Genomic DNA, 18,847 nt, shown 5'->3' with positions numbered 1-18,847 from the left:
CCTAGGCTAAACAAACATCCTCAACAGAAGATGACTGGACAAACATTTGTTTCTAAAATACACTGCATTCAGTGAATCAGAGAGCAATCTCTCCATCATGAAAAAAGACACTGAAAATGAAGAACAAAGTATTATTTCAGTGTTCTACTTTAAAATCCCATTCCTAGAATCTACACAGTGGTCAACTACAGGCAAAATATATACGGAGACACACGCATTCAAGATCAATTCCTTTTTAAAATGTTGACTTTGCTCATTTATCTAATGGCTTCTTTTTTAATTTTCTTGTGACTCACAGATCAGAAGCAACTATATATCAAACCAGAACTGACCAGTAAGCTTGTGAGACCAAAACCAATTCTTACCAGTCCCTATTGGTGATTACATTAACAGTGGAATGAGGAACACCATCTTTCACGTGATGGCAATGCCCTCGCAACTTGCATACAAGCAGATCATTAAGCTTCCAATTCATATGCTGTTTAAAGGAAAGCAATTTTGTTGTCTCCCTCACTCCTCCCTGCACACCAAGAAGCTTTATCGAGCTTCGAAGCATATCGAAGCAGATATGCTCTACCTGAAGACAAAAATAGCACACAACTACTGAAAGCACTTTAACCACAAGAACAATGACAAAACATTTGAGAATATTAAACAGTGGGGGGGGGGGGCAGTTAAAAATGCAGACAAGTAATTTAAGCAAAATGTAATGTAATTTCTGCTGGTTTAGATCCTCCACATAACATTAAGGCACTCATATTTATTAATAAAGCTTTGCAGTTAACCCATTGTACCTCAGTATTCATGCCGTGCACTGATTTACAGATTCAGAAGTCCTAAAGGGGATCAACTCTAATGAAGATTCAAAGAATAAAAAAGAGTCTTCCCAATTCTCATTCGCGTACTTTCACTCTCCCTCCAAGTACGCTAGGCAGACAGGCTGGCTATTCTGAAAGAAAAATCAAACCAAGAACCTGAGTCAATCAGAAATGTCTTTGGTGTTTTTGTTGTTGCCTTTTTTAAACCAACAAAACTTAAAGTACACATAGACTGGTTTCCCATTGGCTGAAATACACAACACAGCTAGGTTTAGTCTAAAAATCAATTACAGCAGAGTAGCAAAGCATATACTACATGCTTTCCTAATCCTGTTTCTTTGTAATAATGTAGGTTCCCTGAGACAGCTTCAGCAGAAGTAGTATTAGGAATGCAACGACTTTTTTGCGTCCTCTAATAAGACAACAGCAGCAGAAGGAAGAGGAAGGGAAGCAACCAAATCTCCACAAATCACCAGTGGTCCGTAAGTAATGTACCACCTTGTTTATGATAGCATGTCCATTAATTTATAAGGTAGCATATAAGCATGCACATTGAATGATCTTAGAAAATTATTCTACTAAAAAGCAAGCATAATGCTTATTGATCTTGCCTAGCAACTAATTCAACCTCCAACCTGAAGTGAGAGCCTTTTACTGGCTGTGATAAAGTAATACTTTTAAAAAGAAAAAATTTTCTTGGTTATTTTTATTTTTCATATTTACACATATAGATGTTCTTTCATGTGTATAAAGGTAAAAAATTTTGAAAACAAAACCATCTGTACGTAATATATAACACAGCAATTAAAGTTTCCATGAATACAATCTGCAAGTTTATTTGAAAGTCATTGTATTAAATAAAGCAGCATTAAAATCCAACAAATGGGGATGAGGATGAAGAGGAAAACAGTGACCACACAACATTTCTATTCTGCCCTTCCCAGATATCTTTTATGCTCGTTGAATCTTTGTTCTCAGTGTAACCTGAAAAACCTCCAAAATCTGAGTTTATTTCACTTGTCTGAAATAATTCCAGTAAAGCCTGCCCTGGTGAGCTACAAGCACTTTTCTTTTCTCCAGAAACAGATAGTCCATCAGTGTACTTTACACACAACTCCATATTCTGTTTCCGTTGTTCTCTTTTATTTCTTCCCAAGTAAAGTTTTACTTTTCTGTGAAGCTTTCCAGATGGCGAACTGTGGGCAGTGCTGGCAGCCAATCCATTAAGTTCTTTGCTTACAGCAGTATCAGATGCCTTAGTGTCCAGAAGAACATTGTGCTGCATCTGTTGATGATCATCACACAAATCAAGATGTTTTTTGATAAACACAGGATTTGCATCTGTTTTCTTCAAACATTTTGCTGGTTGGACTACTGCATTAATTAATTTTCGTTTTGGCTGCTGTGGGTTTTTGTCTTTTTCAGTAAAATCTGTACCTTGAGTATGAGAATATAAAGTACATACACCTTCCTGTAAGCTCTGTAAATTCTTTTTATGTACTTCTGGTTCAAAGATTTCTTTACTGAATGGCTCATAAGCTTGATACAAGTTCTTCATGTTTGCTTTGTCATCTTTCTGAGGCGGCGGCTGTATGAAGTTTGATGATACAACAGCCTCTTTTACATTTGCAGCACAGGAACAATCAATTTTCATATTTTCATCATTATTTCTGAATTTACTTTTTACTTCCAAAGGTTGTGACAGATGACAATAAAGAACTGAACAGACAGATCCAGAAATAGGGGTAGGCATTGGCACAGAATTTGGGTGTATTTCTGTAGGCCGATGATCCAGTTTGAGTGCCCGCATTGTAGTATCCTTCCATGAGTAACTTTTCAATGAAATGCGTTGCTTTTTCAGTCGTTCTTTCAGCTCATCTGGTTTAGTTACCCTTCCAATAATAGGAGAAAAACATCCTGTACTACATTTTGTCCTAAAACAAAATTGTTTACAGTGATTAACAAGGAAATTATTGAACAAAACAAGAATAACATTACTTTAACCAAGCAATGTGCAAAAAGATCTAGAAAAGCAACCAAACACACACACACACACACACCCCTATTTCTCTAGGAACAGCATGCCTGGTATTTGAATTTGATGTTTTCCTATTGATTTCTCATGGAAATAGTTTTAAATTCTCATGGAATTGTTTTAAAAATACCCCAAGTAAGCGGTCTAGCAGTTAAATAAGTTTGAGTTCACAATGGTGTTAAGAACAAAGTTAATGAATATGACTATAAATACTTGCAAATATTCTGATACATTCACAAAAATAAGCATAATTATATATACTTTTCCTGAAATAGTATTTCAAACCTAACCACTCTGAGTATTTTCATATCACAAAAGAAAAAGGAAAAAATCCTTGCTTTCATTAGGATATCAGTTGTTTGATTCTGTGTGCATTTCCTTTGATTTCACTGGGAATGCCCCTTTATTTTTTCAGTTTCTTTTCTTTTTTTCTTTTTTTTTTAAGAAATGAGAAAATCATTTATGTCCTGAATCATTTGTCAATAAAGCAAAGCAATCTTGAGTTTAGTCACTGTTGCAACTAACCAAGCCACCTGCGCTTAAAGACCCACTGGAAGAACATCCTTTAAGAGGCATTACAGTTTAGAACTTATTCCATCATTTTAACCTAAATAGTTCAGGATACAAGTCCTCTCCTTCTCCCACTTAAGCTTTAGAGAACAAAGATACAGATAAACATGTGCATGTGTGTATGCACAAAGAGACTGGAGAGGGAAGGGGACAACTGAATTTTGGGGGTTTATTACATTCTACCTACTTCTAGTTACTTTTCTTTTTTAAAAATCAGTGATAACAGAGCTGTGTAGATGTTTTTATAAAATTTTGCATTTTTAGTTGCGTAGTAAATAAATATAACTAATAAATACAAGCATTAACAAATCAATTACAGTTCTAATCTACCCAAATTGCTACAGAAACAAATACACATCATTTTTTACAGTGTACAAAGGAAGCAGAAAGTATTATTTTCAAGCATTCGAATATGGAAAAAATCAGCTACAAAGAAGAAAGAAAAACTGCTTTCTTTGCCCAGCACAGGCAGGACAGAAATTAACAGCCTTAGATAGAGAGGAAGATCTGTATTACATTAGGGAAAGTTCTCCCACTCGTAAGGAGATCAGATTGATGAGGGAGGCTATCATTTATCATTCTTAGACTACTAAGAATATCAGGTTTTTAGAGCAAGATGTCCAGACAAACTTCTGTCAGCAAGAGTTTAGACCAGTCCATCTTGCTTTTATGAAGCTGAAGAATAGACAGGACAATTTTTGGCAATTCGTTCCAGCCTTATTTTCCTATGATGCCATCTGCAATTTTTAATTCTTTTTCTTTTCTTTTAATTTCTGTTTTAGAGAACTGATTTGCCAGGTAACAATTGCACTTCAAATTTCAGAAATGTATTTGAAAAAATATGAACTTGTTCTGCACCAGTTTCAGAGCTGAAGAACTACGGTACCTACATGTTCGATGTCTTACTTCATTTACAGGAGCTTTAAAAGTTAGAACACATGACTTACCTTTTAATTATTTTTGTGTCATCTTTGTATTCAACAAACTCATAAGCAAACTTGGAGATTATATCATCTACAACTTGATACTGTGTGCTTTGTGCAAAATTTCGGTGCTGTTCACTTTCAAGATGCTGGAATTAAAGAAGAGTCATGAAACAAAGCTAGTACTCCAGATGTGAATATACAAATCAACACTATGATATGGAGCAATAAGTGAAGTGTTGCTAATTTATTATTAAAAAGGTCTCCAACATATGAACTGTTAGTGCATGCCTTCAGCTGCCATAGCTAAAGCCAGCAATCAGGAATTAATTCAAGGAAGAGAAAAAACAAAACAAAAAAACAGCTCACTGCTTGTTAGAAGATATATTTAAAAGATCTTTTAAAATAAAAAATACATTAAACTAGCAAGTAAAAACCATTGTTAATATCACACTTTTAAATGTAAGACTGTTTGAAAGCATATAGTTGACATTTTACATACAGTTTGCAGATCTTCATATTTCTTCCCACAACATTCACAGTATCCTCTCTTTTTTTTATCCTTTTGAGGGAGCTGAACAGGAGTTCCACAGTCCTTTTCACTATTTGTTTTGTTTCTGTTAACAGAGAAGATATATATTAATGAATCTTAAATATGGAGCTGAGCCCTGTACTTGCTTCTCATGTTGTTTGCTCATTCTCATTTAGTAAATTTCAAAAAATTTTATTTCCCCTCAAAATATTTGCATTATGTTAGTCAGTGCTTAGGAAAAACACAAAAAAGAAACGTTAAATTAAAAACAAAACAGATTTACTGCAACAAGATAGGTAGACCCAGCGAAACTATATGAAAGAGTAAAACATGTCCAGGTTGGTACCGCTGTACTGCTATCACTGACTCCGAAGAAACAACGCAAAAGTGCTAAAAAGAATTCTCACTTGACAAATCAAAGGCAGTACTGAAATCTCAGTGAATAGCTGGTAAGAGAGGGAAATTGGTAAAAGTAAAAGCAAGAAAAAAGAGAAAAAGTATTCTAACATCTCATCTGCCATCAGTATTTTTGATCTCAAGACAACATGCAGGAAAAGCATTTGGTCTAATAGATGATCTCTCATTCCTGAACAAAAGTAAAGAACAGTCATATTTGTTGGCTGAACGTAGCTTTTCAATGTGTCAACCAAATACCTTTTCTGCCCTGTTTTTCTTGGTACAGGTTTAAGTGGAAATATGCGGAAATGAATCTCAAGTTCTTCTCAGATTAAACCACAAAGATGTTTTCAGTAGCAGTTCCATTGCCTTCAGTGCCTTTACCTGGAGAGAGCTACTGTTTGCTGCAATTTGCTATTATACCTCCAAAGGATGATATGCTAGCAGTAAACCAAAAGCACCAATCTCTACATCCCTTTTACCTTAGGGGAACAGTGCCATCTCCCTGTCTAGTCAAAAATCAGCACCGTCATACCAATGGACTTCACCAAGTATCAGCACAGATAAAACTGTAGGACTTTGATATCAAACCCTCTCCTGAAAAATCACCAACTTGCACAAAACATAGCAATGTACTGCCTGGCATAATATACATGTATGCTACTTTCTGCAACAGCTTTTAATTAACAAGAGTCTAACTCAACAATACCCATTCCAACATTTCTTTTATTTCACAGGATAGGCTCTGACTGTGTATTTTTACTTCGATTAACAAAGACCTTTTCACTTTCTCTCTTTAGAGCTATAAAAAAAAAATCACAAAAGAATTAGGAAAGTTTGTGATCACAGGATACAAGTGGCAGAACTTATTTTCCAAAGAATAAATAATGTTGGTAGGTCTTGCTTTATGCAGAAGCAAATAGAATTGACAACTTACCTTAAAAAGGCTTCTCTTTCCCAGATAAAACATAAAACAAATGAGCATTCCCCCTCTTCCCTCCCCTGATGGCCCTCACTTTTACCTGCTAGGTATGGAACTATCTCTCACCAAAAGACCTTTGTGGAATGTGCCAAATTGAAAAGTTAAACAGAAATATTCATACCAACTTAATTCCTGAAGTTTATAACCAATATATCATATTCCTTAGTCCATACAAATTGAGAAGAACGTTGTGACTTCAGGAAAAAGTTTAACACAACTGGCCCTTTCTAACCCCCTTCTTCTCAATGAAAAAGGTACCATCAGAAATCCCCCGATTATTGCAAAGGTTACCACTACATTACATTTGCTTTGCTTTTTCATATTGCTACATTCATTGCAATCGAAATGAAGACAACATCATGGCAACATTAACTGAAAACTTCCAACAATATAACACTGAAGATTGTGCAGAACCTGAACAGTGCAGAACTATTTTATAAAGAAAGCAAGTATCACGTCTAAATCACAAATTTCTTTTTATAAAGAAAACACGTCATACTGGAAGATTGGGTAACTGCAGATAAAATGGTCAGTATGGTTATGTTAGACAAAACACTTGCATTAGAACCATCCAATAATGATGTAGTTTGTATCACAAACTACAAAGGACAAAAGAGCAAAAAAAAGTTATCAGATACAGAAAGTGCCATGCATAGCAAATTTTCTTCTCACTAAATAACTTTAGCCTCTCACGTGCATAACGTAACATCAATTTTAAAGTTAATGAAATAGTCATTAATCCTCCAGATACGTTAGGCAGGAGTTCAGGGAAGTGGAGTTCAATTCACCAGAGAACAGAGACTCTTAAGCAGAATCAAATCATAAAACTAATTTACCAAAAATCATAACTGCATCTACAGTGCTCAAACACAGCCTGAATGCCAAAACGTATCATGTGAACATTTGTTACAAGACCAACCACAATTCTACTGCTACAGTTAGTATCTACTTTTCATGTCTTGAAAATTCAAGCAATATTGCTGAGCCTAATTTTTATAAGCTTCATTTTCCCATGTAAAGCAGGCACACTCTTTAGCAACAATGATTTTGCACCACGACTGAATACCACTGTTTTAAAAATTTTAACTGTCTAGTTTATATTGACTATATAAATGTCAAAGGAAGACCCAAGAAATTTACTTCTTGTAAAATACTTACTGGATGGCATCCAAGAAGAGGACAAAGAAGAAACCAGTAGCAGAAAGGAAAAAAATATCTTACGCTGACCCACAGTGATAGCAGAAGGCCACATATTTGGATGTATGCATCTGTATGTCCAAAAGAAGGACTAAAAACAGAGTAAAGAAAGTACAGAAAGATAGACAGACACCAACAGCTACAGTGCAGAGAATACAACAACTGAAACGTAGATACTAGTATTAAATATCATACAAGATAAGAGGAGGAACAATTATTTTGGAGAACAGACTCTTCACCTCCTTCTCTATCCACAACTCAATAACGATTTTTCAACAAACCTTTGCTTAGACTGAGTTTGTTTTTGACCAGAAGGATGCTTCTTATCCACTTCAAATGGACTATATGGTTTTGGAACGCAGTAGTTCAGAACTGGAAAACTGGGTAACTGCAGATAAAATGGTCGGTAGTGGCTGTATTAAACAAAACAGTTGCATTAGAAACACTGGAAAATGAAAGCAGTAGTTTATATCGCAAACTACGGTCTGACCTTAAAACTCCAGAGTCTTTCAAAAAGCATTTCTCTCTTTTATGTATACCATACACAGAATGCTAAGCAGATAAATATCCTAGAAGACTGTAAGTCCTTCCTTCCTTCTCAACCTGAGACTTTCTCAAAGTAGAAAATTTGCCTTGAGTTTCAACAGCTGTCTTACACATTCCACAACTGTATGGCTTTCATGCCTATAATGACATGCAGAATTGAGTAACCAATAATATTAAGAACAATTTGGATAGTAGTGCCTCTGTATTCCAGAGAAGTAACTACAGCAGCATTGCAGAAATTAAAATTAGATTAATGGCTTTTTGTTTTTAAGAAACAGTTGAACAGAAAATTTAAATCAATTTCAAGGAACGATTTCAAGTGCAACAAACCCACTTTCCTTACATCTGCCTAAACACTTTCTCAAGGAGATGAATGGATGAATGGTACCACAAGACTTTAAGTTAATATACAGAGCTCTATTAACCTTTTAGGCTACAGGATTGGGATCCAAGATAGGTAAGACGTCAAGGTTCAAAGATGCCAAGCTTCCTTTCTATTCACCTAGCCCTTGGCAGGACATAAACCAAAACAGCCCTCTGCCATACCTTACAAACTGGAGCTACAATTCACTTTCCACCAATGTCTATACCACTACCTCTTTGATCTCATTCAGTGGCTAAACACAGATATACACCCAGAGCACGTGACACACAATTTTTCATCTTACTAGAGGAGGATGCTATGCATAACATCTAAAGTCAGCAAGTCCAAGAAGTAGAAATCTGAAGGCTATCTCCTCAACACATACCATGTGTTTCTCAGTTACTCAATTTGAGAACCACATTACCAAATGCACAAGAAGAACACTTACCAGCTTCTATCTTCCACCTTCACAAATGGGTTTTTCAGTCTACCTGCTTCAGGGAGGAGAAAAGGCAATTGAAAGAAAAATACTTTTCTTCATTTAGCAAGTTACTCCAATACCTGAATAGATGAGCAGACATTATTTTAAAATTCATTATGCACATATTATGACAACTTCCTGATTTCCAGGAAGTTTTTCTACAAGGTTTTCTCAGGCCAACAAATTAGAATACACCAAAACACTTGACCAGATGGGAACCATACTACATTTTTAAGCATTCAGAAAGTAAGGCAACATGAAACTTCTACAAATATTGAAATACTTACTTCTTGACTTTTGAGCAGCACATCGTTTTCCCTATTAAAAAAAACAGAATATTCACAGGGGGTTCAGTCTTTCTATTTTGCATTTTATTTAAAGATTTGGCTGTAGCTTTTTTAAATTTGAGTTTCCTTGTGTTAACCATGACTTCATAGAGTCATGACAAATTTTGCAGAAATAAATCTCATTCGTACTTTGGAAAAATGGTCACATGTTTCCCAAAGAACTATTTATTTCTACACTGCAAGATTTTTTTCTGAGAGGTTCTAATCTATTCCTCTAAAAACCCAGGCAAAATTACTCACTTGCACCCTCTCCTACCCCAAAATACTTGGCAGGGCTGAAACCTGACTCTTAAATATGGACTGCATTTTTACAACAGATTATAATTGCTAATAACCAAGTCATAAAACTAAAAAGAAGTGCTAGAAGCAACATCCTCTAATTAAAATACCTCCTCTGATTAGAATGGATTTACACAGGTATTTAGTTTAGGAATGAGGGCTAAACTTAAAAGAAGTGTTTTGTCTTTTAGAACAGATTACTTCTGTATTTCAAAAAAAAAAAAAAAGAAGAAGTGATGCAAATTCAAGTATCAGCTTTTAACTGTTACTGACTTCAGTAAGATTTAGACTCACATTTTCTATGGCTTGTGGGGAGAAGCAGGGGGAACACCACTGCTATTCAGCCAAACTGATACACTAGTGATTTAACAGCATTTTATGAGGCCTCAAAAATTAACCAACATTACATTCCAAAACAACATAACACATATTATAGGGTACACTTCTATTTACACACCACAGGCTCCTGCCTAGACTAGATGATCTTGCAACTTTACGTATTTGATTTAAATTAAAAAACAACTGCAGATGGACCACAAGCAGCTAAAACAGAAAAAAAGGAGAAATCAAGGTTTACACTTTTTTTAAAACACATTTTTTACACAAGATTTACACAGCTTTACAATAATTGCTAAGAAAGGTTAGGAAGCAAAAGATGCTTCAGTTTAGCTACTGACATATATATTCCCTAAAGACACCTTCCTCATGAAAACAGAGCTTTGATTCCATTTGTCAAAATGATAAAGGATTTCTAATCAGCATCGTAGAAAAAAAGTTATACAAGGCAACTTAACCATAATCTAAGTGACACTAAAATCAAGCTGAAATTTCTTAATTTTTGAGGCAGGCAGAAGGGAAGTTTCATAACGTTCACTGCTTGCAGTTCTTAGATAACCTCAAGAATGAAGACCTACACACTATTTAATCAATGATATTATGGATTTAAGTTTTCAATAATTTTGAGATGTGGGGCTAATACTTTTGTTTCTATTTTTCAGTGATGATATTTTTAAAATCAATCCATAAAATATAACAGTTAATGAAAAACAAAGTGAGGAAGACGTCATTAAATTAAAATCAATCAGCTTCACAATAGGTAGTATTTAATATATCTCTTCGCTATTTGTGAAAATTTTTTCACTAAACAAGAGAAGGCCCACTTACCACATCTTTAGAAGAACTGCTCGCTTTTTTGACTAAGTAGAGCTCCTTTTTCTTTTGTTCAATGTAATTCTTAATGTCTTGCAAAAAGAGGGAAAATTATATTAAGCTGAGTTGATTTTCATATGTTCTAAGTAATTTGTTTTTAATACTTTGCATACAACAAAAAAAATTTAAATGAATGTTACAAGTTCAAATTAGAATTCATCAAACAAAAATATTTACCATCAATATGAAGTATCTTCACTCCCCAACTCAAAGCACTGGACAGTATACTACCAGATGGGATTAATTCCTGCAAACAGGAAACTTCATTAATAATTTTAATTAATATATTACAACATGTAATATAAATCTACTAGTAAGAAACCTGAAATCAAAGCACAGATGCTTTCTTTTTTGCTTTTTGACAAAAACCAACACTGTCACTTTCCTCAGCTGGCTTTTCCATCTCTATGTCACAGCACTTCACGATGAACAGGAGATTATATTTACCTTTCATATAGCCAAAACTGATCTCTATTGTCATATTTTATAGTAACTAAGAATTTGAAGACATTGAATTGATACATTTACTTTAATTTCACTAAGACCTCTTTTAAATGCTAGATATACTAAAAACCTTGCTAAGTTACAAAACTGGTCATAAGACTCTACATAGACTTTCAATTCTTCAGGAACTACCCAGCAAACATGACCTGACAGTGCCACTGAGAATAGTCCCTTGACTTCTGCCTGAACATTCCATGACAGAACCCAATTCTTCCTCCTACTGCTTGTTTTCTAGAAGAACAAGACTTCTTTTTTTCAGCACAAATTTGTCAATTACTTGGCTTACCTGCTCTTTGATTGCTTTTTCAACTAAAGATTTTCCTCTGCTCATACGTACCTACATTAAAAGAGAAACACTGTATCACTTGTGCAGCAAGTTAAAACCATTTCAGAAAGCAAAAGCTAAGGCAAGTTAAATTTCAGCTAACATATCTATTTTAACTGTGGTTGTCTCCTTTTTTTATTGTACTGCTACTTTTCATTAATTTGCATCCTTCCTAAAATGTTGGAGTTGATTCACTCTGAGCAAAAAAAGTACTTAGTTTTTGGCCAAAGCAGGTCACTGCATGGCTGAAGCAATGCTAATGCTGGTACAATGCATACGGTGGGAATAAACAGCCAGAAATGAATGCCAAAAAATGAGATTCCATCAACTGGAATCTATGCCAAATTAAGCAAACAGTCATGAAGGCCATCATAACCTCACTCTTAGCCAATCTCTTCTACCACAAGTGCAGCTTGTACTGAACACTATTTGTTAATAATGAACGTAGACTTACCTATCCAGTACTATTTTGGTTATTTGCAAGAAGAGGTGATCCCACCCATGCAAAGTAACATTGTACTACAACAAAAGACCAGTATACCAAGTGACTCACAGTCATGTTCTTAAATAAGTGCCGTGTATTGTACAGCTTTAGCTTCTACCTATATTTTCAATGGACGTATGACTCGTCCATGCAGCAAATTTCAAGCAAGCCTACACAAATTTAGGTATCTACAATTACTATTAATGCGATCCTCTAAGAAAGAATGATTTACCAAAAAAAAAAAGAATACTCATGACGTTTGATTTTAATTATTTCTCAAACTACTATCAAAGAGTGCTTCTGTAGATATCTCTGCATTAGCAAAATCACAGCAGCCAGATTTCAAAAGGCTGTATTGCTAAAGATAATGGGAACATCAGATGCCACCGCAAGCCTGTCCATACTGATCTAGTTGTCAAACATAACAATATCAATGTTCAAATATAATTCAAGCATGATATAGCAGAACAAATTTTAGTGTGGCTGCTTTATTTGCAGCAAACGTTTTTAATTATTTTTTGAAACTTTGCTTAATTAGCTTGAATTAGTTTAAAATTTAACCAGTTAATCTGAACTACCTGAAAAGTATGTTTAAACTGTTTAAACAAAAAAGTATTAACTCAAGGGACTGTTACCATCTTTAAGAAACAAAATAGAAGAAAAACTGGAAGAAATTATCTCATGGGCTGTACTTGATTTGCAGCATTTTTAGTAAGCAACTTACTGTATCTGCTGTCTTAAACGAACTTCCATCACGTCGATCTCTTCGGCTGTTGGGATGAGGTGAACTATTTCCTCCATTATATTCTGGGCTAGGAACTGGAGAAATCTGACCAAGAGTTGGTGCAAATTTTGCCTCCTTTTTAGTAGAAATCAGATAGCTAATATCCTTGCTAAGAAAGCCTTCCACTTTCTAAATAGAAAGAAAAAAAAAAAAGCAAAGCATTATTTCAGGTCAACAAATCAGTAACTTTCTGCTTTGCATATACTAAACAGAAAAAATTGACTTGTAAGAAACTTAAGTTTAAAAAAGTTGAATAAACAAGATATTTCTCAAGTTTAAGATAACAACTACAATTCATCAATAGTTACATCTTGCCAGTCAAAATTTCTAATTTCAGTTTCTTAATTTTGTAATCTGTATCAGAAGGAAAAGTTTATTTTGTTTAAATTGTTATCATTCCTTGAACTATATTACCTTCCAAATAGGAGAATTCTCTACACTACATAAATTACAGAATAATTCAAGGAAAATTATGCTTTTATGCAATTTCATGGAACAGAAATTACATAAAAACTAGACAAAACATATTGCTCACCATGCTTATTCTTTTCCCTTTTGTTCTTTCAGTCTTTTATTACCAGTTGCTATGTTATTATCAACGACGTTTAGTTATTTATTTCTCACCACCTTTTATAGCTTAAAATATTTTCCTCTTCTCCACTTATCAGTAGAGAAAGCACAAATTGCAGATGCAGCAAGCTTAGAACTGAGCCTTCCAATTCTGCTCTCTGCACATTTTACAGAAATGGGACACACTGGGAGAGGTACTTTTGCGTGCACCCCACAAAAATAACAAAGAAGCACATGCATTTGATCTTGAGGGCACTGGGAATCTCAGTTTTGATTATGTACTCCTCAGAATAAAACAGAAAAAATTCTCTTTCTGATCTGCAACTTTACTGCTTGCATAAAAATTTCTAAAATTCTGTTTTAGAGAGGAAGACAAAAGATAATGTGCAAGAATAATGCTAAATGTAAAGAGATGTATCTAACTTGAAATCCTGTTATTTGTAATTTCTTGCCTTTATTGTAATTTCATATAGTATCTTGATTTACAAGCGTCAATTTTATACCACTGCTCAGTGCTCCTCCAGGATCAAAAAACTGCTGTCAAAATAATTTCAGAGTAGCTAGCAGGTTAAGCAGCTCCCTTTAGTCACTCTGATTAAAGGGAATTTTTGACTACTTTACTGTCGAGAGTCCTTCATACAGATTCAAATAATTCAATATTGAAGTGGACTAGACAATTGCATGGCTTCTCTGTTAATCTGATACCCTGTACTGGACTTGGATCAAAGTGATTTTATCCATACAGAAAAGATGATAGAAACAGAGAAAAGGTATTCTTAAGGATGTGGCTCTCAGCAGTTTGCTTACAGCAAAACGATGTACGCCCCAAAATCCTAAGGTTAAAGTCCAGATTCTAAGTAGACTTAGCTATACAAACCTCTCTGTTTAAAAGTCCCAGACTGTCCTTGCTCTCTACACTGTTCCTCACATACCCACCAATGTCCTCCTTTTAAACCATTGTTCCTATTTCATACCTCAGCACCTGTCCTTTTAGTCCTGTTCTTAACTATTCTTCAACTCTGCCCTTCTCTTTAGCTAACACCCAGTCCCCCATACTATAACTCATGTTTCAGCTGCCAGCTTCCTACCAAATCTGTATGTTTCTCTCAAAAAGCTTTTGGGCCCAGCAACTCCGCAAGCTCTTTCTCCAATTCCTTCTCCACAGTCTGCTCTGAATGCAAAGAGGGATGGATACCTCCTCCCTCTCCTTTGTTACCTGATAGCTACTCCAGCTCAGCCTTTATAAACCTCTGTCACTACCTGCTTTAGGAAAAATAAAGCCAAACAAAACAAAGCAAAAAAAAAAAAAAAAAACTCATTTTTGGATAAGCAGCTAAACTTAAGATGTATTACACATGACTGTGATATTATTTTTCAAAGTTCCTAATTTGGCCAAATTTATGCAAAGCTCCAGCAAAGTGCTTAACTCGAGAGACAATCTTATCAAATAACCTGTAGGAAACTGAAAAGCACCAGGGCTCATCAAGAAAACTATTTTAAGACTTTCTGGAAACATATGTAAAACATTTACTCCGATATCATTTTTAGGTTCAGCTGAACAACTGTAGTTGCAACACGTAAAGAAAATTGTCAAAAACAGTCAGAAGCTGCAGAAAATTTCACTTCAATGAAACTTATTAAACCTAGACAAAATTCTAACAACCAAACTCATAATCAACCAAGACCAAGCTTCAATCCCCTTTATCACAATTAGCAAAGCAGCTTCTAGCAAAACAATAAACAAAATGATTTATTGATAAGCTCATGGTTCACATTAAAACATTATGACATAAACTTTAAAGAAATAAAATTTTGCCACGTATATAATGCACGTAACTTCAAAATGCAGTAAGACAAAACATGGGAGAGTCATCCCACATGGACAGATTTTCTTCTAGTTTCATAAATGTCTGCTCGTTAACTTACCCCTCCTAGTTCTTTAAGGTCCTTCTCTAATTTTTCAGAGATCACATTTGATGGAATATCAAGGTAAAACACCTTCCCAGTAAGTGGTTTATACTTAAGTTTCTCTGGTTTTGTTATATCCTTTTTCAGATTCTTCAGAGAAGATCTTAACTTTTCTGTTTTTGCTTGCATTCCATCTGCTGCCAAAGAAAATGTAAATGACTGTACTGTAGGTACTCCTGTGTTTTTCTTTTTGAAACAAAAATTCCTAAAATACTGAAAAGGAGAAGGCAAGCTTCCACATCATACAGAACTTTTTAAATAAACTAACTGTTAAGCATAATGCTTCACCAAAGCTTTGCTTATTACTTCGCTTTTAGAAGACAGCTATCGAAACTATTTAAGAACAATGGCTACAGAAACAGCTTTAGCCCCTATGCAGCAAACATTCTCACCACATTATTTTTCCATATCTATTCCTATGGAATTCAAACAGGCTATTCAAATGCTTGAAAACAGACATGTGTGTAACTATTTGCCCACTTGAAATTTAAATATTAAAAAACATTATTTTAGTTCCCAAAGCAAAAAATACTAAGAAAATGAAAACACTGTCAGTGCTTGCAAGTTCCTTCTTAAAACTGTATCCTAAGATTGATTTATTTCAGTTGCTATACAGTGTCATCACTTTCCTCAGCCAGTTTTGCAAATCTTTAGTATCTTTGAACCACTGTGTATATACACATATAGTCACCGATGATCACGAGAACACCCTTTTAGAGAAACAGAACCGACCTCCCTCTATTACTCATCTGAAACAAAAAGGATTTATATAGACACATTAGAACAAAAGCAGATGAAAAAGTAACTGAAACTAAAAAAATGTAAGACCAAGATCCTCCCATTTGTTCTCTAGTTTTTGAGTACCCATCTGAGATGCAGCAAGACTATGCTTAATTCCAGGAACTTGAACATCATTCTAGTTATAACAGGTTTTTCTCTCCTGGTGAATTTTGCTCAAATACTAAGAAGCCACCTCTAGCAATGCAACTGTGCTGGTGAACTACCCTGATGCTCAACACAGAGGTGGATCAGATTAGGTTTTTAAATAAGCAAATAAAAATTTCAGTCCAGGTGAGAAGTAAGCCTCGTTTCCCAAGGAAAATCTTAGAAATGTGGTAGACAGCTCTGTGAGAACATCAGCTCAATACTGAGTAGCAATCAAAATAAAAAAAAACTGTAAAACCAAAAAGGGTCAAAAAAGTAACAAGGACAATCACAATCAAAGGTTTGAAAAAAACCTTCTGCATGAGAAACAACTTTGAAGATTCAGACTTGACAGTCCAAAATAAACAATTCAGGGGAAATACAGTAAAAATGTATAAAATCATGAAGAACATAGAGAGAGTGGCTGAACAACCTGTTCCAACACATGGGACACCAAACAAAACCAGGAGACAAGTACAAACTGAACAAGAGGAACTGGTTCTTTGTGCAACAGGGCAACTCTGTGCAGCATGTTGCCAGAGGATGGTGTAGGTACTAAGACATGGTTTCAAGGGGAGAGTGGACAAGTACCTGGAAGTAAATGGAAGTACTCTGAGGGGTTCCAAATGCACAGAAATGAAATGCAATTCATTAAATCGCTGGAGCTTAGCAGAGCTCGGAACTAAAACAATATTATTAGAGTAATTATACCTTCCCTGGTCTTACATACTTCCACAGGAATCCACTGATGGAGACAGGACCATCCAAGACTGACATGATGTCAGTTTTATGTTGTCTTTTCTTTCTCACTGACTGACACTCTACTACCAGTTGCTTCTTTGAAGAAGCTCAAAACAGACAACTACAGCTGCTGCAGGAAGTGAGCAAGGCTCTTCTAGAGATTAAAAAAAAAGAAAAGTTCCTCTGTTATGTATTCTCTTCCTACCTGAAACTGCCTAAGCTGAAAGAGGGAGGAGAACCACCACTGATACTGCAAGATTCTATAAGTAATAGTTAGGTATAGACAGAAGTGAAGCAGGAATAAAAGTAGGTTTTGCAGAATCTGGGAGACCAGAAGAAATAACTATGGAAGCAGGAAAATGTGGAGGCTTGGGATAGCACAACTGATTTAGAAGCAAGAGAAAAGAAGGATGAAATGCTGGGCAGGAGATAAGCAGATGTGCAAATGTGAAGTTCTGTAGGAGACTAAGAACCAAATGTGGTCTTATACCCAACATGCGCACTGAATGGCCAGGGCAGCTCAAAGATTAACACACGAAATACTGGAGATAATCCTGGAAAATACTCCTCAAACATCTTGGGGATAATCAAAGGCTTGGAATTAGCCAGCAGTACTGCAAGAACAAGATAGCAGTCTCTTGTAAAGAGAACTTCGTGGTATTCAAGCAAAGAAGGCGCATTTTCATTCCCACAGCCCAGCGTGGCGAGGAGGCCTCCCCTGTGTGCGGCTGATACCAGCCGAGATCTGCCTGGGTGGAGGAGCCTGCAGGGCAGGGGCCTAGTGAATTTCGACACAGCTACTATGTGCTGCTTGTTTGCGCTTCAAACAGCTTATGAAAAGGAGCAAGGAACCTAGCTCATCTACCCTTGCAGTCATACACGTTTACGTCTAATTCTCACAAGTATGCAAAAGTTAAAAAAAGGGGGAAAAAAGTTAAGCTCTAACACGCGAGACTGACCCATGTCCTTCGTGTCACTACCACGAACAAAGACAGCTAAACGCGGGGACCCGCTAGCCCGTCCGAGGCGAGAGGCCCGCAGAGCAGCGGCTGGGGGCTCACCGGGAGGCTCCGGAAGGAGGTGGCCCCCAGCCGCCGGGCAGCGCCCGACAAAGCCCCCCGCTGCCCGCCGGGCGCTCCGCGGCAGCTGGGCGACCCGCCACTTACGGGGAAGCGCTGCGTTGCTGGCGGCCGCCACGGCGCTCGGTTTCATCTTCCCGCGGAGTCACATCCTCTCTTCCGCCCGCCGCTGGACCTGCGGGGCGCAGCGCAGCCGCTGAGCTCCGGCGCGCACCGGAGCCGGCTCCCAGCCCCCCCGCCGCAGCCCGGGCACCCCCCGCCCCCGGCGCTGCTCCCGCGGGCAGGCGGCGGCCGGCGCTGGGCCCCGCCGCGGCCGTTGAGGCAGGCGCGGGTCCCCGGGCACCGCGCCTCGCCTCACCTCACCTCACCTCACCGCGCTTCCCGCCTCCGCCAGCCCGCCGGGCCGGGCCGGGCCGGGCCGCGCCTGCCTTCTGCCCGTCGGGGAGCGGCGCCGTAGGCGACGCGAGGCGAGAGCCGCTCTGGCGCCCAGCGGCGCCCCTTGCCCGCCGCGGCCGAGTCCGGGCAACGGTCGTCCGCGGGCGCCGGCCGCCAGCTGCGCGCGCGCGCGCACGCGGTAGGGCGGGGGGAGGGGAGGCCCGGCGGGGCGGGGCCGCCGCGGGGTTTGTCTGGAGAAGGGAAGGGAAAGGTGGGACGTGGTCCCTCGGTGGGGAGACGGGAGCGGAATCGCTGCTGGGGGGAGGCTGGTCTCCCCGCGGCGCGGCGCGGAGGCCGGGGCTGCGCGGGAGGGAGGCCGCCCACCCGCTGGCCGTTATCGCGTGAGGTGAGGCA

At 37.5% G+C, this 18,847-nt stretch overlaps 1 protein-coding gene across 5 annotated transcripts; it reads right to left on the bottom strand.

The window, feature by feature from the left end:
* Nucleotides 1-1,509: 1,509 nt before the first annotated feature.
* On the bottom strand, nucleotides 1,510-18,802 carry DBF4 (DBF4-CDC7 kinase regulatory subunit). Of its 5 annotated transcripts, none has more exons than XM_064506010.1 (13): nucleotides 18,422-18,802; nucleotides 18,146-18,233; nucleotides 15,273-15,451; nucleotides 12,717-12,905; nucleotides 11,470-11,520; nucleotides 10,857-10,926; nucleotides 10,635-10,711; nucleotides 9,132-9,162; nucleotides 8,812-8,857; nucleotides 7,735-7,866; nucleotides 4,849-4,963; nucleotides 4,371-4,495; nucleotides 1,510-2,752 (listed from the first exon to the last, which is right to left on the bottom strand). In XM_064506010.1, exons 2-13 carry the CDS (start codon nucleotides 18,189-18,191, stop codon nucleotides 1,687-1,689), a joined length of 2,127 nt encoding a protein of 708 aa, XP_064362080.1. In that variant the 5' UTR covers nucleotides 18,192-18,233; nucleotides 18,422-18,802; the 3' UTR covers nucleotides 1,510-1,686. The 5 variants fall into 5 exon arrangements, with proteins under 5 accessions (XP_064362080.1, XP_064362082.1, XP_064362079.1 ...); XM_064506012.1 differs by having other exon boundaries at nucleotides 15,273-15,448; XM_064506009.1 differs by having other exon boundaries at nucleotides 18,427-18,802.
* Between the last annotated feature and the right edge of the window lie 45 nt (nucleotides 18,803-18,847).

This window comes from Dromaius novaehollandiae, chromosome 2 (assembly GCF_036370855.1).
Source record: "Dromaius novaehollandiae isolate bDroNov1 chromosome 2, bDroNov1.hap1, whole genome shotgun sequence".
Lineage (NCBI taxonomy): Eukaryota > Metazoa > Chordata > Aves > Casuariiformes > Dromaiidae > Dromaius > Dromaius novaehollandiae.
This window is presented reverse-complemented; position numbering and strand designations above follow the sequence as displayed.

Coding starts and splice junctions, on each gene's coding strand:
- DBF4 (XM_064506010.1), bottom strand. CDS start 18,191: ATGAAACCGAGCGCCGTGGCGGCCGCCAGCAACGCAGCGCTTCCCC. Junction 12,906..15,272: donor ACCTTAAAGAACTAGGAGGG/GTAAGTTAACGA, acceptor CTTTCTATTTAG/AAAGTGGAAGGCTTTCTTAG. Junction 2,753..4,370: donor GACACAAAAATAATTAAAAG/GTAAGTCATGTG, acceptor ATTTTGTTTTAG/GACAAAATGTAGTACAGGAT.